We start from the raw sequence: 26457 nt of genomic DNA on the forward strand, positions 1-26457 counted from the left end.
CAACCGAAGTTGTCTAGCTTTATCCAATCCAGAATGTAAATTGTAAAATAAACTATCTTGTCACAAGCCAGAGAAGACTTTTTTTGGAGTATTATATACCAATTGAAGTTGAAGATATAACTCAAATATTTAAGTCAATACTCTGGGGAGGCCATTGCTATCGTTTAATCACCCAAGATAAAGTTTATATTAGATTACCTGTATATCATACAATCATTGTGTATTAAATAAATCAAAATTTGCATTTGTTTAAATGCTTAAAATCTTGGGTCAGCCCTTTTTTCGGCCCTCTGTATTTGGAATAAATACGATCCAAGTTCATTTGTATTCTTGAATCAATACAACAGTTGACTTTTGAAAACTCCTATATAAGCAACAGTTCCCTTTTCCCTTTTCGTAAGTATCTCTCCTGCTAAACTCCTCATCATCCTTCTTCCCTAGGTACATTTTTTAGACGTGCTTGTTTTAATTCCTAGATAAATGCATACTTTTAAAAACTTTTTTGCATTCTTGGTAAGTAGTGGTGGATCCAACATAACGGGACTTTTCATCCATTTCTCACTTTTTCAATTATGGGTTCACAACTTACTAATATTACCCATGCATACATAAATATGTCTTTAGAAAATAGTGATATATTAATAGTGTGCACCCTATATACAAAGCGGATTTTGATTGAATCAAAAAAGTACACGTTCAAATCCTGGTTTCGCCTCTGGTTCCATCGACCCCCCTGGAGTCTATGTTGGAGCGTCGTTATTAGACTGAACCAATGTTTGTGAATAAAACGTAGCACAATTCAAATTTTTTGTCGTCCCACAAGGTTGACAAAACCAAAGTAGATTATTATTTTAATTGCTTGTCCTTTCTTGTATGAAAATTTATTCATCCTCCGTTTGTATATTTGTAGGTAAAGAATGAGTCATCGTGTTAGTGACTATTCTGGGGAGATGGATACAGACATAAGTAGAGTGGCTTCCTCAAGGAACTTGCCTTATGTTCACAAAGTTGGAGTTCCTCCAAAACCAAATTTACTCAAGGAAATTACTGAAACTGTTAAGGAAACATTTTTTCATGATGATCCTTTGAGACATTTTAAGGACCAATCTAAGACAAAGAAATTGCTTCTTGGCATTCAAGCTGTTTTTCCCATTCTTGATTGGGGAAGGTCTTATAATTTCTCCAAGTTTAAAGGTGACCTTATTTCTGGCCTTACTATAGCCAGTTTGTGTATCCCTCAGGTAAATAATTAGTCATTAATTATTTGGAGTTTGTGTTTTTTGTTGCCATGTTAATTGATTAATGTTTCTAAGCTTGGCCTTTCAGGATATTGGCTATGCAAAACTTGCAAATTTGGATCCTCAATATGGGCTATGTAAGTTCACTCTCCCTTTTACCATCCTTAATCAGTGGCGGATTCTGAATTTAAACTTGACGGACTAACTCATCCTGTGTTTGAAATTGTGGGTTCATTGTTTAATATATGTTGAAATTTTGGTTGTTCTTCACTAGATATCTATAATATGTGTTGTAATTATTTGATTCAGTTGAAACCACAATATAGTAGCTCCATCCGCCTCTAGCCCTACCCCCAAGAGGCAGATTTAGAACGGGATTCTGTAGGTTCAGCTAAACTCATTACTTTTGGCTCCACCAATATATACTAAAATATATAAATATAGTAAGAGCACCCAGTCCAGAGGCAGACCTAATAGAATGAGTGGTGCACCCGTGAAGTTTGGTAAAAACTCTATATCTACTTGTACATGTCTTTAAAAATTAGTAATATATTAGTAGTGACACCCTATATACAAAGCAAATTCTGGTTGAATGCAAATATGCGCCCGCTTCCTTTAAATCCTGGATCCGCCTTTGGCATCCACCAACTTTAAATTCTGGATTTGCCTCTGGTGCTCCCCTTCTTTATTACTATCAGGTTGAAAGATTAATTTTCATTTTGCTTATTACAGACAGTAGCTTTGTGCCACCCTTGGTTTATGCCTTCATGGGTAGTTCCAGAGATATTGCAATAGGGCCAGTTGCTGTGGTGTCACTCTTGCTTGGAAGCATGCTTCAGGCAGAGTTAGATCCTGTTAAACAAAAACTCGAGTATCAGCGCCTTGCTTTCACTGCTACGTTTTTTGCAGGCATTACTCAGTTCATTCTTGGATTTTTCAGGTTATATTCTGCTTCCTTGAATATGCAACAATTACTATTCCTTGAAGGGGCTCAGATTATGAGTGTCAGACCTTTTAATTTTCGGTGTAAATTAGGACGTTGAATCTGTATTCTGTTTCAACTAAAATGCCATAGTAAAACAGGTACATAAATAGTCCTATAAGGGTTCCAGTGAAGATACATATAGCTGAATTCAACTGAAGCTTAGTAATTGTTATCCTTAAAAGGTTCATAGTAAGAGAAAACTGTTTGACTGTCCAAATAGATGTTACATACAAATGGATACATAGAAATAATATTAGATATAGGCTACATGCTTTAACATGTATGTTACTAATCTCAATTCTTTCCACAAGGCATTTTAGCACTAGAATAAGCTGACTTGTATTCTTTTTTTTTTTTTCTCTCTTTAATTAGGTTGGGTTTCTTAATTGACTTTCTGTCTCATGCTGCGATAGTCGGCTTCATGGCTGGAGCAGCCATTACTATCAGCCTTCAACAGCTGAAAGGTCTGCTTGGCATAAAGAAATTCACAAAGGAAACTGATATTGTTTCTGTTATGAAATCAGTTTTTGCTGCAGCACATCATGGGGTCAGACAAATCTCAATGCATTCCCTTTTTTGTTTTTTTCAACTTGTTAATAGAGCTAACTATCATTCTCTTTTGGATCAGTGGAACTGGCAGACTATTGTGATTGGTGTATCTTTCTTGGCTTTCCTTCTAGTCGCCAAGTTTATCGTAAGAATCAAAATAAGTACAGATAATTATGTTACCATCATGGTTGATCTGATGCCAATTATTATTGCTTTTTGTTTGCCTTTTATTGTTGAACAGGGAAAAAAGAACAAGAAATACTTTTGGGTGCCTGCAATTGCTCCAATGATATCCATTATCCTCTCGACGCTCTTTGTGTTTATCTTCCATGCTGAAAAACATGGTGTCCAAATTGTGAGTTCTTTTATATTATCATAGTTCTTAATTCTCATGTTATTGCAATATTATTTTTATCTTTTTTCTTTCTTTTGTGCCTTACATTTGATCTTTTTATAACATCAAGGTAAGACACATCGAACAAGGGATCAATCCACCATCACTGAAGAAAATTTATTTCAGTGGTGAAAATTTAACCAAAGGATTCAAAATTGGTGCAATTTCTGGTTTGATCGCACTAACTGTAAGTTATGCTTCGCATCACATTAATAGTAATTTCTAGGCCAGGCATCAAAAAGTTTATTTTTATTGTACAAACTTATTGAATTATAGGAAGCTGCTGCTATTGGAAGAACATTTGCAGCATTGAAGGATTACCAATTGGATGGAAACAAGGAAATGGTAGCTTTAGGAACAATGAATATAGTTGGCTCGATGACGTCCTGCTATGTGGCTACAGGTAGGTGCAAACCACAGCGAAACAAGTCTATGCTATGTAAATTTCTCAGTAAATTGATTGCGAATGAACTTGAAATTGTTGCGCAGGATCCTTTTCTCGTTCAGCAGTCAACTATATGGCTGGATGCCATACGGCAGTCTCAAACATTATCATGTCTTGTGTCGTGTTACTAACTTTAGAACTGATCACACCATTGTTCAAGTACACGCCGAATGCTATATTGGCTTCCATCATCATATCTGCAGTTATCGGGTTGATAGATATCGATGCAATGAAACTCCTATATAAGATTGATAAGTTTGATTTTGTTGCTTGCATGGGAGCCTTCTTAGGGGTGGTTTTCGAGTCTGTTGAAATAGGTCTCTTGATCGCGGTAAAAAAGCTGGACAATTCTTCTTTATCTTAATTTCTTGGATTGATTGCATCATACTAAGGCAACATTATCATTTATTAGGTTGCTATATCATTTGCCAAAATCCTCCTCCAAGTTACAAGGCCTCGGATTGCTGTTCTTGGGAAGGTCCCTAGGACTACTGTATACAGAAATATACAGCAATATCCAGAAGCAACAAGGGTCCCTGGAATTCTTATTGTGAGAGTTGATTCTGCTATTTACTTTTCTAACTCCAACTATATGAGGGACAGGTACTAATTGCTACTTCATTAGCTTAACGATATAAGTTGGATTCATATTAAAATCAAAGTTTTGCAGGATACTAAGATGGCTAACTGATGAAGACGAAATGCTGAAAGAAACTAACCAACAAAGGATCCAGTATTTGATAGTTGAAATGTCGCGTAAGGAATTTCCAAAAACTATATTCTTCGAATTTTCTGTCCCTGAGGTTTTCATTGAGTAACTTGATTCTTGCTCTCTTGCAGCTGTTACTGATATAGATACAAGTGGAATTCATTCCTTAGAGGATTTGTTTAAGTCCCTCCATAAAAGAGATGTTCAAGTAAGCTAAAAATAGTATATAAATTTTACATTTGTACCAATCTTTTTGAAGGGCTAATATATTTATGTACACTTTTGATATGTTTACAGCTTGTTCTGGCAAATCCAGGGCCACTGGTAAATGACAAGCTTCATGCATCTGGTTTTCCAGACATGATTGGAGAAGACAACATTTTCCTCACTGTGGCAGATGCTGTCATGACATTTGCCCCAAAAATGGAGCCCTGAATCTTGACAAATACAGTAAAAACACTTACAAAAGAACTATGTTAGTATCAAAGAATCACATGTTTAACTTAAGAAAGTTCAAGGTGTCTATATGATGGTTGAGGGGGGGTTTGTAAATTTGCTTTATTTTTTTCAACTCCATGTATTCCTTTGGTGGTACTTCTTTCACATACAATGTTTTAGAGAGAGTACTGCATAACTAATTTACCTTGTATTTTTGGTGTGTTGACTTGGGTATGAGAAATGTGTTGGAAGATTGAGTAATGCACAATATGCTTTCTTGTTTGACTTCTAATGATCTGTTATGCAACCTAAAAACATGTAAACTTCATAGTATTGTTGTTGAATTATCAATACCATATCTTCTAGTTTAGTTAGTTTGTTAACTAATTGGTTCACTACATAAATAAGATTCCATAATTCCATAAGTTTGGCACTTTGGAACAAAACAAAAAAAGGAAGATTCAATCAAGTGTTTCACTCTCCCAGGGATTTACACATGTATCGAATGCTCATACGAGAAAGTTAACTCATAGGTCTAGAATCTGGGAGGTTATGGTCTTATTGGTGCATACCATAATGGGGTCTTTAATTGAGGTGACATCGTAACAAGTTAGTTGTAGAGAAATATGTGGTTGGATAGAATCTTTTCCAAGGGAACTACTTTCTTCCCCAACTTTCCACTTGAATTTAGTCCCTCGTATACAGCCAAGAAAGTAACTTAATCCTTCACTTTTAGTTTTGCTCATATATAGTTCCCCATCTATGCTCACTGTAGTAACTTAACATCTTATTTTCAGTTATGATCAGAGTTGGTTCATCACATGTAATTCGCAATCATAACGAGATATTCCAACTGCAAGAACTCATTCTAATTTTTAGGCCAGAAAAATACATGTAGTAAGCATGTGAATTGAATTGTCTTTTTTATTAAACATTATGGGTAGAGATGGCAGTGGGGTGGGGCAGGACGGTTGCGGTGCAGGTTCAGTTTTTAATCCGCCCCGCCTCGACCCGCATTGCCCCGCCCCGCATAGGAAAAATTTTCAATTTTAATGAGTAATTATTTCTCTATTACTATATTATGTCTAAAGCTTCCCGTTCTTATTTAGATACATAAAATTATGAGAAAGAGAAAACAATAGTTTGATCTTGTATACGGCTAAAATCGGAGTGCCCGATTTTATGATCATTATGATATCCCTCAGCCCATTTTCGGACGGCTCGAGGCCAGGTTCGAGGCCCGACCCCGAGGGTTTCCAATATGCTCGACCTCGGAGCAGAGTAAATATGTGGCTATGATGAACGAGTCGGAGATTCCCAAGGCACGTGACTAAAGCTGACCAAGCCTATTAGGCTAGTACAAGCCCGTACCGTGGCATTAAATAGTTGTACTAGTCATATATCTTTGTAATGAATGCATTTATATTATGTTGGGATTTCCCCTCATATATAAAAGGGGTCTTTTTCATTTTGTAAAACACAAGAATATCACCCACAACATTCAATACAAGAACATTATCTTCTCTCTAGCTCAAACATATTCTCTTGATTTCACTTCTTACATTTATTGTATTCTATTTATTGTTCTTCATTTAGTGCTCGTTATTGACCATAAAGAGCCTTTATCAAGCTCTCAAAACTATTAGTCCTTCATCAGCTGTCCTTAACTTAGTATCGAGCTCGACCTCAAGGTCCCGTATAGTCAGGCTCGAGGCCGCAATTCTCAGCCACTCGGTTTTCTCAAACACACTAATCGCAAGTTCTTATCTTATTTTCCTAGTTTCATACTTAGCATCTATTACCTAACAACTGACATAAAAATAGATCACGTATTTTTAGAATCACAAAATCAAATCTAATTGTAATTATCATTTTCAAGGTAAACAGTTTGGCGCACACCGTGGGGCTAAAAATAACAGTGATTGTTTTCTTGCTGGTTTACTACATAACGCAAGTTATCTTTCACGCTTTTTCTTGTCCAAGAATCTTTGATTTTAGGTCAAAATGTCTAACTTAGTGAATTCATATGAAAACAACGGTCTTGAAGACCATGGAGAGAATGGTATAGCTGTTCCAGGTATTGGCGTACCACCACTAAACCCTGAGGATGCACCAGAGCCAATCCCTGCGGATGTGGTCTCATGCGATGCCCAACACGTCGATATAAGCTCCCACACTAACAGGAGCGTATGCCAAGGAGACCAACAAGAAGCCCAGAAAACCCCAGCTCGGGAGTAACAAGAGGTTAGCCTTCACGTTATTTTTGAGATGTTGCAGGCACAACAACTAGCAATTGCTCAACTGCAACGCCACCAAAAAACTCCAAGTGCAGCAGCACCGAAAACGGCTTCTCAAGCCGAACAGGTACTAGAAAGATCGAGTAACAACTGGTCAACAGCCGACCTTGCTATTATGAAGGTGCTCGAGGACCTCACAAAAGGATTGAATCGGGCAAAAAAATGATAGAATCCAACGACAAAAAGGTAGAGACATACAACTCGAGGGTCGATCAGATCCAGGACGCACCCCCGATCCTGAAGGGTGTTGATTCAAAGAAATTTGTGCAAAAGCCATTCTCGTCAAATGCTGCTCCAAAGCCCATCACGAGGAAATTCAGAATGCCCGACCTTCCGAAGTACAACGGGACCTCGGGCCCCAACGAGAACATCACTGCTTACACTTGTGCGGTGAAGGGCAACAACCTGAGGGGCGACGAGATCGAATCCGTCCTGCTAAAAAAGTTCGGGGAAACACTCTCGAAAGGGGCCATGATGTGGTATCACAAACTAGCTCCGAATTCAATAGACTCATTTGCCATGCTGGCATATTCTTTCATAAAGGCACATGCCGGTGCCATCAAGGTGGCTACAAGGAAATCAGACGTCTTCAAAATCAAACAAAGAGAAAACAAGATGTTGCGGGAGTTCGTATCTCGCTTCCAAATGGAGCGGATGGAATTACCACCAATCTCCGATGACTGGGCAGTGCAGGATTTCACCCAAGGTTTGAATGAACGAAGCTCGGTGGCTTCGAAGCAGCTGAAGTAAAATTTGGTTGAATATCCCATCGTGACCTGGTCGGATGTCCACAAACGATACCAATCAAAGATCAGGGTCGAGGACGACCAATTGGGAGCCCTCTCGTCCTGGCTCGGTATATCCAAGCAGACTCTTGGAAAAGGAGCCAAAGCCAAATAAGGAAAGGTACCAACCATACACTGAAGATAAAAGAAACGCCCCAAGGCGTAACATACCCCGAAATGATCGAAGAATAGACCGAGGTCAAAATCCTCGGGGACTCGTGAGCAGAGTCGGATTCGACCGACATACAGGAACGACGGGGGCACCCCGCCTATCGAAGTAGAACTTCAACGTTGACATTTCAAACATCGTATCTGCCATCAGTAAAATCAGAGATACCAGGTGGCCAAGATTTGTGCAATCAGATCCATCACAGAGGAACCCCAACTTAGTGTGCGAATTTCACGACACACACGATCACAGAACCTAAGGTTGCAGATAGCTCCAAGAAGAAGTAGCCTAGCTACTCAATAAAGGGCACCTCCAGGAGTTTTTCAACGACTGAGCCAAAAATCAGTTCCGGGAAAAAGAGGCGAACATGAAGAATGAAACAGATGAGCCGCAACATGTCATCCACATGATCATGGGAGGAATCGACATCCCACAAGAACCCACTATCATAAGAACAAAAATATCCATTACCAGGGAAAAGCGAACTCGAGGTTACATACCCGAGGACGCTCTTACATTCAGCAACAAGGACATCGAGACCCTATCTCAGCCTCATAACAATGCACTGGTAATCTCTTTTCTTGTAAATACATTTCAAATTAAATGTATACTTGTTGATCCAGGTAGCTCGTCCAATATTATCAAGTCAAGGGTCGTGGAGTTGCTCATACTGCTCGACCAGATCGTGCCCGCCTCTCGAGTCCTCAACGGATTCAACATGGCGAGCAAAACAATGAAAGGCAAAATCACCCTCCCGGTTAACGTGGCTAGCACGACCCAAAATGTCAAGTTCCATGTCATCGAGGGAGATATGAGGTACAACGCCTTGCTCGGAAGGCTATGGATATATTACATGAGAGTAGTACCATCAACCCTTCATCAAATGATGAAGTTTCCGACAAAGAACAGAGTAAAAACCGTGTACGGAGAACAACACACAGCAAGAGAGATGTTCGCAGTGCACGATGTAGCACCGGCATCGACGCCTTCAACATCGAAGGAGACACCGGATAAGCAAACAGTGAAATAGCACTGACAAGACACATTCTCAGCTATACCCGAATAAAACAAGCAAAGGACTGTGTCGCACCCCCATAGCAAACATTGAAGGCATATCGAGGCTCGAAGCGCCATCGCCACTAAGGTATGACCATCTCCCTTTATATTTACATCTCACACTAACCTTTGCGCAGACGTCCGATCAAAATAGTCGAAGCGCCCTCTAGCTCGAAGACCTTAAGGTTTTAAAGCATACGTTGCACTCTTTTCCTTTGATCGGGTTTTATCCCAAGAAGGGTTTTACCGACAAGGTTTTTAATGAGGCAACATCTATATGCTACCTAAGGAAAATTTCACAAGTGTTTAAGGATTCTCTTCAGTCAACCTCAAAATCTGGGTGGTCATCCCTCCAGAAGATCACCTTCTCGAAGAAGTCAAGATGAGCCGAAAAGGGTTTCAGTAGGAAAATGATGTATCGGGCCAAACGGTCAAATGAACCATGTCTGCATAGAATAATTGAGCCCTTGACAGCAAAAACATGTATACTTATGCCAAGTAATCAAAGAATATTTCCTCCTCCATCAAAATGTTTTACGCTTCAAAGAAGTCTGCTATTTTTTACAAGAAACGGCTCTAGAGCCAGAAATTTCCCAAACACTCGGGGACTGATGTTAAAAACTCGAAGCCATACGACCTCCGGGTCGGAAACTTCAAAATCGTAAGCCCTCACTGAGGCAACACCAAGTTTACAAAGAATGGCTCTAGAGCCAAAAAACTTTCGACGTCTCGGGGACTGTCGTCGACCATCATCCCATCGAGCAATCAGAAACTCAAGGCCGTAAGACCCCAATTGGCCAACCTCAAGTCCGAAGTCCCTCCATACGGCAATACTAGAAAATGTAAGACCTGCACGATGCATTATCAACAATATAAGACCTCTATAAGGCAGCACCAAAACTGTAAGACCTCAAGCAAAGCATGAACCATACTTGTACCAAGTAAATTATCTATAAGACCTCAAACAAGATAAACCATACTTGTACCAAGTAACTTATCTATAAGACCTCAGGCAAGGCATGTTAAAATTTGTAAGACCTTACAAAAGCCATAATCCCGATCTTAAAGTTAAGGCTATATATCCGAACTTATAAGACCCCTAAAAAGGCATACCCTTGATATAGACGTCAAAAATACTTCACTCGAGGACTGAAAGGCTCTGGACAAACACAAATACTACGGTCACAAGGCTGTACCAGCCAAACTAACGCGACTCGAGGACGCCCGACCATCGCTAAAAAATCACAAACCTTCAATTACTTCAAAAAAAACTTCAAAAAGAACCAGTTAATCAGGCTACCCTCGTTATAAGCAAAAGAGCTTCGATCATATCAGCTCCAAACAAAAGGCTTCAAAATAATTCAGCCATCGAGCAAAACCTCCCGAGGTGCTCATTTATCGCTACATAACGGCTCACAATCGAGGTTCTTATCGAACCGTTGAAGAGTCGGGCAATCACAAAAACTTCAAAAAAGTGTTTAGCTAGGGAAAAATAAAGCCCACATTAGAGGTCGTACCAACCCAACGCGTAAGAGCCACTGTCTCTAGCCCGCATTAGAGGTCGTACCGACCAAACGCGTAAAATCCACTATCGCCAGCCTATATTAAGAGGTCGTACCGACCCTACGTGTAAGAGGCTAAGAGCCAGCATAAAAATTCAAAAACTTAAGAGGTCGTACCAACGCTACGCGTAAGAGCCTAAAAGCCAGCTTAAAATTAAAAAACTTAAGGGTCAATGAGCTTGAGTCGAAATTCGACTCGGAGACTGAGCCCGAAACAGTTAACTAAAAGCGCCTAAGGGCAAATGCGTAAGAGCCTACGAGCCAGCCAAACAAGCCCTAGGGCCGAATCGTGAACCTAAGGGTTTTTACTCAAAGGCCAATTCGTCTGGCTAATCGTTTACAAAACATCAAAACTCAAGACAAAGAAAGGCATACATAAGTGAGTAGAAATTCGTGGAAGGAGAAAACCGAAAGGTTCCTTTAGATATGCATATATGAAACAATGCAAGGCTACATTTGCAGATGCCCTCTAAGAGCCCTGTACAAAAAATCAAAAAGAAAAAGCCTAGTCTATGTCTCCCTTGGGGACTGTGGCCCGTCGGCCTCTTCCCCATCATCTTCGGCATTGGACAAAAGGAACTTGGCGTCGTATTCATCCGCCTTGGCCTGCGCTATCTCTTCCGAGAGATCGAAGCCCCTAACATTAGTCTCTTCAAGTGTTTCACTTCGAGATTTACACCGAGCATATTCATTGCTTCTGCTCTCTCGATCAGAAGCCCCTCTCAGCTCAGCCCGAGCTTCGGCAGCGTCTTTTAAATAGACGGCCACTTTCTTGTCGGCTTTAGGCCGAATCTCTTTAGCTTCAGCCTGGGGGTCCACAACCTCGGCCTTCATCTCCAAAAGGTCGGACTCGAGCCTTACAATCTTGCTCGTCTGAACCGAGCTGTTTTCACGAGCGTTTCGGAGCTGCACCTCAAGTGTAGAAACCTTGGCCAGAGCATTTTTCTTGGCCGCAACATGGGCATCTATCTGAGCCCTTAGCTCGTTATGCTCATGCTTGGCCTAAACAACCTCGCCCCAATGGCGTTCCAAATCATCTGCCTTGCCCTGCAACTGAGGTATCAAAATGTTAATCCCTAAGGATAGAAGAAGGAGCATGCATTCGCTCGGAGCAAAAGTTACCTGTTTCTCAAGGTGGCTTTCATAGTTCAGGCTTCGATTCGCCTCGTACCGAAGGTGCCTCAGTTCTTTTTCCCTTTCATCACAAAGAAGCCTGAGGGATTTCTCCCCATCCAAGGCTTTCCTTAATCGGGCTTCACAACGAAGAAGCTCGGACTTGAGTTTGTCAAAGGCCTATGAAAAAGAAGCTCAATGAGAAAATTAAAATGTAAAATCAGAAGATCAATGAAATCGACCAAAGCTCACCGCAGAACAAAGCCACTGAGCCTCCTCGAAGGTTGAGCGTGCACTTACTAGCCTGGTCTTACCGGCCCCAGTTGAAAATATCTCGCTAGGGACACGGTTGTTCGAGACCTGCTTGATTTAGGCGACTCCTGATCTCAAACATCCCCCGAAGTACCTTCGACGGGGTGCGAGGACGGCGGCTAAACACCTATATCCCTCGAATTACCTTCGGCATGAAATGAAAATGGCAGCAAGAGAGGAACCATTTTTCTAAGGCTAGAAGCCTCAGATACCGCAGGACCAGCAGATACATCTTCTTTGAGCCTTTGAGCAGGGCTTGCCTCGCTAAGAGCACTCTCGTCCTTCGAGGACTCCTTCCGTTTGTTATCAGTCCTCGACCCCAAAGCCGATGATTCTTCCTCCTCCCTGAGGGGGCACGGCCTCATCTCAGAAAAATCTCTAATGCTTGCGATGACGGAGTTAGTACACTTAAAAAAAGTACCTTTCAAAGGAAGCAAGCCACACACCACGTACCGTGATGTTTTGCCTCCCGTCTACCCTTGGCCAGATCTCTCCACTTACACTCATCGTAAGTCAAGCAAGCTTCCAGTTTCCAAGACCAATCCGCCAGGTCGGGAAGCTCGTGTGGTATCCATGGGATTGCTGCAAAAAGAAAAGGAAAGTAAAGCATACTTAAAGAGTCCGCCTTCACCATGGGCAAAAATAACAAGAACACAGGTGTACCCCTTACGTGTGAAATTCCATTTCTCTGGAAATGGAAGGAACTCTATGGGGATAATATCGACAGTCCGCACTCGGACGAAATGACTCATCCACCTTCGGTCCCCATCTTCTTCATTACTAACAACAAAGGGCCGAGTGGATCGACGTCACAGAGTAATCAAGCCTCAATGATGCAAGGGCCAGTACAGTCTAAGAAGATGACTGAGGGTGAACTCAAGCCCGGTTTTATCTGCAAAATACCTTACCATCAGCACTATCCTCCAAAATGATGGGTGAACCTGTGCCAGGGTAACCCGACATCTCCTGCAAAATTTGAGCACGACTCTATCAAGGGGGACCAACGTAAAGGGGTACGTATATACGTTCAAAAAACCCTCGACATGAGCCATGATGCTCTCTTTCGGGGAAGGTACCTACAGTACCACTTTTTTTCCCCATCCGCAGTCTTTTCTAACTACCTCGAGTGCTTCTCCCCTATTGAGGAAATAAACCTCGACGCATACTCCCGATGACCCTGAACATTGGGGGGTCTCTCTAACGCAAAGTCCCTCCTTGTGACAAAGCATCTCGATGGTAGCTCACTAGATACCGACAGTGTACCACCGACCGAGCGCGAAGCGGAGGCAGAACTCTCCTCTCCCTGGTGAACGGGTTTGAACACAACACCCATGGAAGGTAAAGGCTTGGGCGAAAGCTTTTGGAATGGTAAGAGAACTAGCACAGAAAAGTGCTCTATAAGAGGGATAGTTACTCAAAGTAACAGAGTCCTCAAATAAGAGATAAGAAAATGCATATATATATATAGAGAGAGAGAGAGCAAGTAACGACTGTTCGCCTATCCTGTAGGCCAATTAATTCTAACCATGTCAGTGCCATTTTTGGGGAAATGTACCGGTGGAACCACCCCGGTCGCTTCACAACTGTGGCACATAAATGATACTACCACACAGTGCCCGGGAGTCATTGAGACCCCAAAAATTTTTGTTATTACAAGCATCGATTCTAAAAAGCTATCGACCTAATCTCGAGATGGTGCCCGATCTTGAGGGTCCCGACTACTCCAAATATGGGCTCTAAAGAGCCAATGTCAAAATTCAACAGACTAACTTTACATAAGCGTTGAGAATAAATTCGAAGACTTGAAGCAGAAAAATTTTCTTATATTGCCAATAATATATTTACAAGGGCAAAAAATTTTGAAACACCAAAAATGCGTCAAAAAATGTTCACCAGCTGTTGAAGCCTTTCCGCCTCCTCAAAAGAAATGGGAGCATCGAGGTCAATGTCCTATCAACACCATCGAGGAGGTTTTCAAGCACATCTTCCCCCTATGGGAAGCCCCGATACTGGCGGTAGTCGAGTCCTATACATCCCTGAATTCCCCCGGTGAGTACGAATGGCCCAAAATAAAGCCATCCAGGGCATTAAGTTCTCTAAGAATCTCATCATGCCCCCGAGAAACTTCAGGTTCAGGCCCTCCAAAGTCTCCAACAGCAGGAACACTGGCGCAGATTGTACCATGTCTGACTTGGAACTCGGGGACTGTTCCCGCACCCTCCTCAAGGGTCTCCTCAACATAGGTTTGGTCTATATCGACCACCCCTGATTCGGCGGCTTTCTGCCCAACAACTTGTGAAGCATCTGCACCTTGCCTCGTACTTTTTACCAAGGGGCCTTTCTCATCACCATCACATTAATCCTCGGTACGAGGACTTGCCATAACAGCCGAAGCCGAGACCGTGGTGTCGATCTTAATTGAAGACTCGGTCGAAGGTTCCTTCTTCCTCTTCTTACCCTTGCTGGGTTTCGAGGTTCCCTCTTCACCAGCAGGGGCCGGCCTCATTGAAACTCCATCCCTGATGCCTACACAAGCATGATGCATCAAGCTTTCCACCAAAAAGGATACTCATAAGGGAACCTAGCAAAGATAACGGTAAAAAGCATACCATGGTTCTTGGCATGCCACCACGTTCTGGCCAAATCGCGCCAAGAACGCTCGATATAAGGAAAATTGGAGTTCAACTGTCTAATCCATCTCGATAGGTTCGGAATCGTGCCGAGGTACCAAGCGGTGTCTGCACAATCAAAAGAAGATCATTATTCAAAAGGGGACAAAAGGAGAATAAAACATGCTCGAGGTAAGGGCACTTACGCTGCATATTCCATTCCTCTGGGAATGACATCCAATTGACCGGGATTATGTCCGAGGTCCTCACTCGGACAAACTGGCTCATCCACCCCCTATCCTTGTCCTCATCGATGCTTGAAAAGAATGTCCTCGCAGATCGATGATAAAGCTTGATCAAATCACGAAAGATACGGGAACTATACAACCTGACCAAGTGATTGAGCTTAGAGCCACTCCCCATGTAACACTCCTCAAATTTATAAAAGTTTCGAGACACGCTAACTATAGAACTAAATTATTACTATTTTTATTATTTTTATCTTGCCTATAGTGAAATATATATATATATATATATATAATTGGATATACAATTAGAAAAATATTAATATTTTAATTATTAAAAGTGGGTATCATTAATTATTAGTTAAGTTAAAATAAAAAAAATAAAATTAAAAAGGGAAAAGGGGCCTAAAGCCTATAAAATGGGCTGTTGGAAAACAACACTACCATTCATGTAAAAGGCAAAAGGCCAAAACCATTATATGTTGGGTTTGTATTTTTTAAATTTGATGGAATAAGTGGTTAGGCATCGTCCCCTCTATTATAACGCAAAGGCCTGGACGAAAAAAAACAGAATGCTAGCTCTGTTGCTTACGAAACTGGGAGCCACAAAACCGAGCTATTTACTCACGCAGGCAATGGAAAATCCTAGTGTTCTTTACAAACCATTAATTCTTGAACTCAGATATATAAAATTCTCTATTGTCAATTATCCTAAAGTAATATTAGGTAAGAATAGAATAGTTAATTTCCTTCTTCCTCTGTATCAACAATAAATCCCATGTTTAGGTGTGAAACTTTAAAATTAATCCAAATGCACTAGTTGTTGTAGAATCAATTATTTGACGGGTATAAGTTGGACTGGGGTCTAAGTATTGGCTCGAGAAGTTTTGAGGTGAGTTGATATAACCCTTTACTAAAGTGGTTTAACTCACAAAAGCACACATACTAGGTGTTTGATGAATTGCTTAAAAGAGTTTATATTTACTTAATTGGAGCGAGTGAGTAACTATTAACTTAGAATTGTTCTAGCAAAAGTTTAGATGATTTATTATGATATATGTGCTTAAATTTTTAGATTTTTGTGTTATTTTTATATGTTATTTTCATGTTAAAAATTTATGAAGAAGAAAGAATCTTTAGAAATACTTTTACACGTTTATTTCATTCTTATGTCATGCTTTGCATTTAAGGATACCAGCATGAGCATGTACATGATGTTCGATAAAGAAAAGATTTAGACTTGAAAAGTAACAAGAAAAAGTTTTAGAAAGAAAAGCTTTTTGGGAGTATCCTTTATTTTGAGAAGGGGTCATCGTACATGCTGAGGGTCCTGACCAAGGCGTTGACTTCCTGAAACTACTTGTGCCAAAGTAGGGAGCCCACGAGCTAAGAGTCTCGTTGCTGAGAATTTACTTAGTCATGCTAAGGTATGATACATGAGCGCTGAGAACTATGAAGTGAGTGGCACCTCGTGGATTGGGCCTATTCGATCAGGTTGGGATCGAACCTGTGCCGATCACACGGTGACTGAGACAGAATTAAGTCAGGATAGTTGGAACTCCCAAAGTATAAAGTGAAGTATTTTTTTATAAGAAAGAAAAAGAAAAGAATTTCTTTTAGAATATTCATAAACTGTCATTATGTAATTATTTGGAATTATTCTTATAAGCTTTATGTTTTACATGCATTTAGAACCTTTGCTCATAATGTATATGTTATTAAGGTTTCGCCCCCTGTTGTTGAGACTCACTGAGTACAATGGATGGTACTGACGTTCTCTTTTGGGAACTTATGTTGGTATGCGGTACAACGTAGGAACCGGATTTGCAGGCTATGAGTTAGGACTTCCTTCTCTTCCAGTGCTATTGGTGGGCTCCGCTTTTGTTCGTGGAGTATTCCTTAGAGTCATCTTTATTTAGTTAATTCTTGGTTACTTAGAGAATTAGCCAGGAAATCTCATGTCCTGAGCAGTGCGTTAGTTTATTAGTAGAGGCTTTATAGACATAGTCGTTGGGTTAAGATTCAGATGTTTTTTATAATAACTTAGCAATATTTCATTGATTACTATGAATAAAGTTTTGGAGTTGATTTATTTATATGTTTAAATTAATCAAAAGTATTTGATTAGAGTATTGCCTTGTTGCATGTAAAGTTTGGAGTTATAATAGATTTGATAAGCAGAGATGATTCGCTTGGTCATGTTTAGTGATCGAGTGCCGGTCCCGGCTTGTTCACAAAATAGGTCGTGACAAACTTGGTATTAGAGCCTCAGGTTTATGGAGTCCTAAGGGTCTAAGAGGTCATGTTAGTAGATTCTTGTTTATGTGTATGAAGTGTGCCATACTTATAAACAGGAGGCTACAAGCATTTAGGAAAAGTCTCTTTTTTATCATACTTTAGATCGTGTAGTAGAGTCTACCTCTAAAAAATGGCTCGTACTCATAACTCTGACACTGACACTCGGGATGCTGCTAAAGAAACTATCGCTACTATTGTGGATCAAGGTAGATCTAAGAAGGCTTCGACTCAGAAAAGAAGGGGAAAATCTGCAAAGGGGTCCAAGTACCCCGGGTTGAACAAGAAGAAGGGGTAGAGCATGATGATCCAGTACCCTAGGATCCAGTACTTCCCCCAACAGCAGCTCCGGCTCAGGCAACTATATCTCCCGAGGTGGGTCAGATGTTTAATGCTGTCAACAGTGCTATGGAGATGTTTAAAGCGTTTATGGCCAACCAGAACGAGAGAAGAGATGAGATTACCCCTCAATCAAATAGACAGAACAATCCTGAGTCCTCAAGAGTGAATGAATTTTTGAAATTGAGTCATCTAGTGTTCCATGGTTCTATAGTTGATGAAGATCCGATGTTGTAGCTGGAGGGTGTCAAGAAAGCCCTCCGAGTGATGAAAGTATTTGATGATGAAGCTGTGGAGCTAGCTGCTTACCAGCTTAGAGATATAGCTGACGCTTGGTTTGAGATGTGGGAAAAGGAAAGAGATGAAGATAATGGTCCGCCTACTTGGGAAGAATTTGAAGAGGTTTTCATGGCTAATTTTATCCTAGAAGAGGATAGGGAAGCTAAGGCTACAGAGTTCGAACAACTCAAACAATGGAATAAAAGTGTGCAAAAGTACGACATGGAATTCATAAGGTTAGCTAAGCATGCTCCTCACATGGTTAAGATAGAAAAAGCAAAGATTCGCAGGTTTGTTGGCGGTTTGGCTTACCATATTAAGTATACGACATCAGCTGCAGCGGTAGGAATGACAGCTTTCTCCTCTGTCGTGGGGTTCGCCAAGCACTTAGAAAGAGACAGACAACAAAGGAGAGAAGAAAAGGAGCATAACAAGAAAGCCCGGACAACGGGCAGGTTTAATGGTATATCCAGCGGAGATGGAAGGGATTCCTCTAATAAGGAGTCATTAGCACCAGCTCAGTCTAGTCACCAGTCAGGTGGTGGGTCTTCCTTCAAACGTTCTCAGAGTTATGGAAACCAGTCTCGCCAGAATCAGAAGTTTAGGACATCATCCTCGCATAGCCTGAGTCATGCTGAGCAATATTCACACCAACAAGGTCTTTTGGAACATGTAAGCGGCAACATTCAGGTCAGTGCAAGCTCGGGTTTCATGGTTGCTACCATTGTGGAGACATTGGTCATAGAAAGGCCAACTGCCCAAAGTTGCGATGTAATTTCAGTGGTGGATCAAGTCGTCCTTCTAGTTCCTCAGCTACTGCAGTTGCACCACCTCAGGCTCGTGGTTCTCATAATTAAACCAGGCATGGAACAGGCAGAGGTGTAGACCGAGTTACTCAGGGAGGGGGACAACCCCGTTTGTTTGCTACACTTGATCGTCAGAGTGCAGAGGTATCTGTAGAAGTTATTACAGGTATACTTTTAGTCTGTTCACATAATACTTATGCCATAATGGATCCAGGTTCAATGTTTTCATATGTGACTCCATACTTTGCAATTAATCTCGGACTAGAACTTGAACAACTTAGTGAGCCATTCCTAGTATCTACTCTAGTTGGCGAGTCAGTGAAAGTCACCAGAGTCTATAGAGGTTGTATAGTTTCAGTCCAAGGTCGCAACACAAAAGCCGATCTCATAGAGTTAGAAATGGTGGATTTTGATATAATCATGGGTATGGATTGATTGTCTTCCTGCTATGCCATGTTAGATTGTCATGCCAAGATAGTCAGGTTCCAATTTCCAAATGAAGAAGTCTTAGAGTGGAAGGGTAGTTCAGCATCGCTTGTAGGTAAGTTTATTTCTTACCTTAAGGCACAACGAATGATCGATAAGGGGTGTCTCGCCTATTTGGCTCACATTATTAATCCAGAATCAGAACCACCAGCTCTTCAGTCAGTGCCAGTTGTTAGAGAATTTCTAGAAGTTTTCCCAGATGATCTTCCCGGACTTCCTCCCGAAAGAATAATAGACTTCGGCATTGATCTCATGTCAGGCACTCAGCCCATATCTATACCTCCTTATAGGATGGCTCCAGCAGAACTTAATGATTTGAGAGAACAGTTGAAAGACCTTCTTGACAAGGGCTTCATCAGACCGAGTGTTTCACCGTGCGGTGCCCCGGTCCTGTTTGTCAAGAAGAAAGATGGGTCTCTCAGAATGTGTGTCGACTATCGGTAGTTGAATAAAGTTACCATTAAGAACAAGTAGCCACTGCCAAGAATTGATGATTTATTTGATCAACTTCAGGGTGCAAAGTACTTTTCAAAAATAGACTTGAGGTCGGGGTACCATCAGTTGAGAATCAGAAAAGAGGATATATCTAAAACAGCCGAACTCACTACGGGCACTATGAATTTCTAGTGATATCCTTCGGGTTGACAAATACTCCAGCTGCATTCATGGACCTCATGAACAGAATTTTCAAGCCATTCCTGGATACCTTTATTATCGTGTTTATAGACGATATTTAGGTATACTCTAAGAGCAAGGAAGATCATGCAGAACACCTTAGAATAGCCTTGAAGACCTTGAAGGAGAATAAGCTTTATGCCAAGTTTTCAAAATGTGAGTTCTGGTTACAGTCAGTGGAATTCTTAGGCCACATGGTATCTATGGAAGGAATAAAAGTAAACCCTCAGAAGACAGAAGCAGTCGAGATTTGGCCTAGGCCGACAACGCCAACCGAAATTAGCAGTTTCTTGGGGTTAGCTGGCTACTATAGAAGGTTTGTAGAGGGGTTTTCCTTACTTGCAGCTCCACTAAATAAGTTGACTCATAAAGTAGTTAAGTTTCAGTGGTCAGACGCTTGTGAGCAGAGTTTTCAAGAGTTAAAGAAAAGGTTGACCATTGCACCTGTATTAACCTTGCCGATAGGTTCGGGTGGGTTCACAGTGTATTGTGATGCCTCGAGAGTTGGTTCGGTTGTGTTCTTATGAAAAATGGAAAAGTTATTGCTTATGCTTCCAGGCAGTTAAAGAATTATGAAAAGAACTACCCCACACACGACTTGGAGCTTGCAGCAGTGGTGTTTGCATTAAAGATATGAAGACACTATATTTATGGCGAGCATTCTGAAGTGTTTACAGATCATAAAAGCCTCTAGTACATTTTCAAGCAAAAAGAACTAAATTTAAGACAGAGAAGGTGGCTCGAGCTATTGAAAGATTTTGACATCAATATCCTTTATCACCCGGGCAAAGCTAATATGGTAGCAGATGCACTTAGTAGGAAGTCAATGGGTGTCTTGGCCCATCTTGCAATACAAAGGCAATCTTTGGGTCGAGAAATTCAAAAACTAGCAAATGATGGAATTAGATTGGATGAGACCAAAGAAGGAGATATAACTGCTTATGCCTTAGCGCAATCCTCCCTTGTTGCGCATGTTAAGGCTAAGCAAGACGAAGATCCGTACTTAGTGAAATTAAAAGAAGGAGTCAGAAGCAAAGAAATCACTACTTTCACTCTAGGAAGTGACGAAGTTTTGAAGTTGAATGATCGGTTATGTGTGTCTGATGTAGATGGTCTTAGGAAGGCCATAATGGAGGAAGCTCACAGTTCGAGATACTCTATCCACCCAGGTGCTACCAAAATGTATCTAGATTTGAAAGAGTTGTATAGGTGGAAAGGCATGAAGAAACAAGTAGCAGATCATGTGGCTAAATGTTTAAATTGCCAGCAAGTCAAAGCCGAGCATCAGAAGCCTGGTGGCCTAGCTCAAGATATAGAGATACCACAGTGGAAGTGGGAGATGATTAATATGGATTTCGTAGTAGGTCTACCTCACACATACTGTAAACATGATTCAATTTGGGTTATTGTAGACCGACTGACAAAGTCCGTGCATTTGCTACTAGTAAAGACGACAGACTCCGCAGAGCAGTATGCGCAGTTGTACATCAAAGAAATAGTCCGATTGCATGGTACTCCAGTTTCAATCATATCTGACAGAGGCCCTCAGTTCACGGCGCATTTTTGGCAGGCATTTTAGAAATGATTAGGTACCAAGGTCAATTTAAGCACCGCTTTTCATCCACAGACCGATGGCCAGGCAAAAAGGACCATTCGGACTCTCGAAGATATGTTGCGTGCGTGTGTTATAGATTTTAGAGGTAACTGGGATGATCACTTGCCACTTATAGAATTTGCTTACAATAATAGCTATCAGGCCAGCATTAGTATGGCTCCTTATGAAGCCTTGTATGGACGGAGATGTAGGTCTCCAGTGGGTTGGTTTGAACCAGCAAAGGTGTCATTGATTGGTCCGGAGATTGTTTGTGAGGCCTTGGAGAAAGTTCAGCTAATTAGAGAAAGACTTAAAGTGGTTCAGAGTCGTCAAAAGTCTTATTCTGACAAGAGGCATCGTGAGTAAGAGTTCATAGTTGGTGATAAGGTGTTTTTGAAAGTTTTACCAATGAAAGGAGTTATGAGGTTTGGTAAGAAAAGGAAATTTAGCCCTAGATTTATCGGACCTTATGAAATTCTAGAAAAGAAAGGAAACGTGGCTTATAAGCTACCGTTACTCGTTGAGTTGTCCTCTGTTCATACTGTCTTTCATGTGTCTATGCTTAGAAAGTATATTCATGATGAGTCGCATATAATATCTGTCGATATCATAGAAATTAAAGAAGGCTTGACTTATGAAGAGGTACCTATAGAAATTCTCGATAGGCAAGTAAGAAAGTTGAGAACAAAAGATTTAGCATCGGTAAAAGTTTTGTGGAGTAATCATGATTCAAAAGAGGCTACGTGGGAGGTCGAGGAAGATATGAGAAAGAAATATCCATATTTATTTGAGGAAAAAGGTATGTGAACCTAAGTTTGGTTTGACAGTTATATTTCATTTATTAAATACAAGTTAGAAAGTGTTTCTGTCCTCCTAAATTATACTTAGTTGTTGTAGTACTTTAGTTTATGTTGTAGTATATTTAATTCATTAATGTGATTTACTTGTGCTAAAGTTGTTGTGCTTTAGATTCTTATTGGTTATTGTGGTACCTCCTTGCCAGAGTGTGAGTAATTAATTTATGAGTTGTGTATGGTGCCTATGAATGGCATGTTATGGTATCTTTGGCTGTTGTTGGTGTAGTTGTGGTATTTGTGACAGGGAAATCTTTTTGGATAGTCCAATTTACTAGGGAAACTCTGCCGAAATTTTTAAAAATTTAGGGAGTTAGCCAAAATTTTGAGTCCCTTAGAAGAATGAGTAGTGCTAAGAAAATTTAAGAGGTTCAAGGACCTAAGGATGATTGTTAGCTTAAGAATAAGGCCCTAGCGACATTCGAGGACGAATGTTTTTAAGGAGGGAAGATTGTAACCCTCCTCAAATTTATAAAAGTTTCGAGACACGCTAACTATAGAACTAAATTATTACTATTTTAATTATTTTTAGCTTGCCTATAGTATATGTATATGTATATATATATATATATATATATATATATATATATATATATATATATATATATATATATATATAAATTGGATATACAATTAGAAAAATACTAAAATTTTTAATTATTAAAAGTGGGTATCATTAATTATTAGTTAAGTTAAAATAAAAATAAAAAAAATTAAAAAGGGAAAAGGGGCCTAAAGCCCATAAAATGGGCTGTTGGAAAACAACACTACCATTCACGTAAAAGGCAAAAGGCCAAAACCATTATATGCTGGGTTTGTATTTTTTAAATTTGATGGAATAAGTGGTTAGGCACCGCCCCCTCTATTATAACACAAAGGGCTGGACGAAAAAAAACAGAACGCTAGCTCAGTTGCTTACAAAACAGGGAGCCACAAAATCGAGCTACTTACTCACGCAGGCAATGGAAAATCCTAGGGTTCTTTACAAACCATTAATTCTTGAACTCAGGTATATAAAATTCCCTATTGTCAATTATCCTAAAGTAGTATTAGGTAAGAATAGAATAGTTAATTTCCTTCTTCCTCTGTATCAACAATAAATCCCATGTTTAGGTGTGAAACTTTAAAATTAATCCAAATGCACTAGTTATTGTAGAATCAATTATTTGACGGGTATAAATTGGACTGGGGTCTACGTATTGGCTCGAGAAGTTTTGAGGTGAGTTGATATAACCCTTTACTAAAGTGGTTTAACTCATAAAAGCACGCATACTAGGTGTTTGATGAATTGCTTAAAAGAGTTTATATTTACTTAATTGGAGCGAGTGAGTACCTATTAATTTAGAATTGTTCTAGCAAAAGTTTAGATGATTTATTATGATATATGTGCTTAAATTTTCAGATTTTTGTGTTATTTTTATATGTTATTTTCATGTTGAAAATTTATGAAGAAGAAAGAATCTTTAGAAATACTTTTACATGTTTATTTCATTCTTATGCCATGCTTTACATTTAAGGATACCAGCATGAGCATGTACATGATGTTCTATAAAGAAAAGATTTAGACTTGAAAAGTCACAAGAAAAAGTTTTAGAAAGAAAAAACTTTTGGGAGTATTCTTTATTTTGAGAAGGGGTCATCGTACATGCCGAGGGTCCTGACCAAGGCGTTGACTTCCTGAACTACTTGTGCCAAAGTAGGGAGCACACGAGCCGAGGGTCTCGTTGCTGAGAATTTACTTAGTCATGCTAAGGTATGATACATGAGCGCTGAGAACCATGAAGTGAGTGGCACCTCGTGGATTGCGCCTATTTGATCACGTTGGGATCGAACCCGTGCCGATCACACGGTGACTGAGACAGAATTAAGTCAGGATAGTTGGAACTTCCAAAGTATAAAGTGAAGTTTTTTTTTATAAGAAAGAAAAAGAAAAGAATTTCTTTTAGAATATTCATAAACTAGCATTATGCAATTATTTAGAATTATTCTTATAAGCTTTATGTTTTACATGTATTTAGAACCTTTGCTCATAATGTATATGTTATTAAGGTTTCGCCCCCTGTTGTTGAGACTCACTGAGTACAATGGATGGTACTGACGTTCTCTTTTGGGAACCTACGTTGGTCTGCGGTACAACATAGGAACCGGATTTGCAAGCGAGCAGGCTACGAGTTAGGACTTCCTTCTCTTCCAGTGCTATTGGTGAGCTCCGCTTTTGTTCGTGGAGTATTCCTTAGAGTCATCTTTATTTAGTTATTTCTTGGTTACTTAAAGAACTGGCCAGGAAATCTCATGTCCTGAGCAGTGCATCAGTTTATCAGTAGAGGCTTCATAGATATAGTCGTTGGGTTAAGATTCAAATGTTTTTGATAATAACTTAGCAGTATTTCATTGATTACTATGAATAAAGCTTTGGAGTTGATTTATTTAAATGTTTAAATTAATCAAAAGTATTTGGTTAGAATATTGCCTTTTTGCATGTAAAGTTTACAGTTATAATAGATTTGATAAGCAGAGATGGTTCGCTCGGTCATGTTTAGTGATCGAGTGTCGGTCCCGGCTTGTTCAGAAAATGGGTCGTGACACTCGACCTGGTTAGAAAAATATCGGAGCATATAGACTATCCTACAGAATGAAGGATAGATTTGGCCAAGTGTCACCTGATACTCATGACAGAAGTCGAGAATCACCGGATTTATTGACGGGGGAGAAGGGTCCGAAGAATCTACGGGACCTAGAGTAAAGGGGTATATATATACACTGAGAAAGCCAGCCTTATGGTCTGCTATGCTTTCAGCAAGCCTGGGAATCTCAACTAACACTTTGCCCCCCATTGGTAGTTGTCCTTCACCCTGTGTGTATCGGTCACCATGCTGATATATCAAGACACGTCCTCACATCTGCCTGGTGTAGCAGGAGGATTTTTAACGAAAAAATCGGATGTGGTATCGAATTTGGTAGGGGTACATTGTTCGATAGTTGGAGGTACTTTTGGTTTACCCCTGGATGACCGAGACGAAGAAGCGGTGCCCTTTTTCTGAAACACTGTTTTAGAGGTCCTAGCCATGGCTATAAAAAGGTTTTTGAGAAAGGAAGTGAGGAGGCAAGCGCAAAAGGGAAAGGAATGTAAGAGATGGTAAACTTAGCTCTATAAGATTGAAGATGTTGTAAAAGTATGAATAACAAGGCAATTGAGGTATTTATAGAGGATGTATGGGCATTGTTTGGGTAGCGGAAGGGCCGAACCATTAGTGGTTCGTGGCTTCTCGATAGTCGTATTAACAGCTATAGACATGTGATTTTTGACCCTCCCCAAGATTTTTATATATTAGCGTAAAATATTTAATTTAGGCATAATATAGTTATTTTAAGTAATTTTGACTCTTTTACTTTATTTTATTACAAGAAAACAAAAAATCACAAAAATAGGTTCATTAATGTTTTGTAGTCATTTTTAATCTAAAAAAAAAGAATCTTAAAAAAATATATACAACAATGTATCGTTTTTTTATTTTAATATGATATTTGAAAATACCAAAAATAGATTTGTTTTAATGGTTAGTTTTATTTTAATAATTATTTGAATAGTAGGATTAATTAACAAATGGGCCCGTATTTTTAATCTCGTTCGCAGCGAAAGAATAGAGCTTAGACTCGAGCAACCCATCTTTAGGCCTAATTTTGGACCTAGCCTACAATTGCCAAGCCTATAATTCTTAGGCCCATACCCCTTAACCTAAAACCCTACCAAAAAAACCTAGACTATAAAATAAAGGAAAAAGCAAAAAGAGGCTGGGAACAAAAGAAGGCAGTTGCGCATGATAATAACGAAGAAGGCTGGAAAACGCAGCTGCGCAGAGAATGATACAAGCACCCTCCCCGCGTCTTCTTCTTCATCGAACGACCCCCTCTCCCCACGTAGCTTTCATCATCTTCTTCACTGGAACGATAGAAGAAAACCCTAGGAGCCTGAAGAAGAAGCAGTGACGCCACCCAGCTTCGCCGGAAATTCGGTGACCTCACTCACCTCACCCCTCTCGTTCCGTTACTGCCTCACCGGCAAATGACAACACAAACCAGCGACCAAACAACTTAAAGCAGCTGATGTTCGTCGGAAACCAGAAGCACGACGTCACCGGTGACCACCATTGAAGCCGGCGAACACACGCACACACATAGTCACGGACAAGAACAGAGTGAGGGAGCGAGCGTAAGGCAGCTGA

General features: G+C 40.2%; 1 protein-coding gene across 1 annotated transcript; it reads left to right on the plus strand.

The window, feature by feature from the left end:
* Positions 1–398: 398 nt before the first annotated feature.
* Positions 399–5043, plus strand: LOC107762042 (sulfate transporter 1.3-like). Its single transcript, XM_016580351.2, has 14 exons — positions 399–441; positions 911–1241; positions 1327–1375; positions 1971–2178; positions 2596–2770; positions 2852–2917; positions 3014–3127; positions 3237–3353; positions 3443–3569; positions 3656–3942; positions 4024–4214; positions 4282–4367; positions 4452–4528; positions 4618–5043. The coding sequence occupies exons 2-14, from the start codon at positions 918–920 to the stop codon at positions 4753–4755; spliced, it is 1959 nt and encodes a 652-aa protein (XP_016435837.1). The 5' UTR covers positions 399–441; positions 911–917; the 3' UTR covers positions 4756–5043.
* Positions 5044–26457: the final 21414 nt, after the last annotated feature.

Source organism: Nicotiana tabacum, chromosome 10 (assembly GCF_000715075.1).
Source record: "Nicotiana tabacum cultivar K326 chromosome 10, ASM71507v2, whole genome shotgun sequence".
Lineage (NCBI taxonomy): Eukaryota > Viridiplantae > Streptophyta > Magnoliopsida > Solanales > Solanaceae > Nicotiana > Nicotiana tabacum.

Coding starts and splice junctions, on each gene's coding strand:
- LOC107762042 (XM_016580351.2), top strand. CDS start 918: ATGAGTCATCGTGTTAGTGACTATTCTGGGGAGATGGATACAGACATA. Junction 1,376..1,970: donor GGATCCTCAATATGGGCTAT/GTAAGTTCACTC, acceptor TGCTTATTACAG/ACAGTAGCTTTGTGCCACCC. Junction 3,128..3,236: donor AAAAACATGGTGTCCAAATT/GTGAGTTCTTTT, acceptor TATAACATCAAG/GTAAGACACATCGAACAAGG.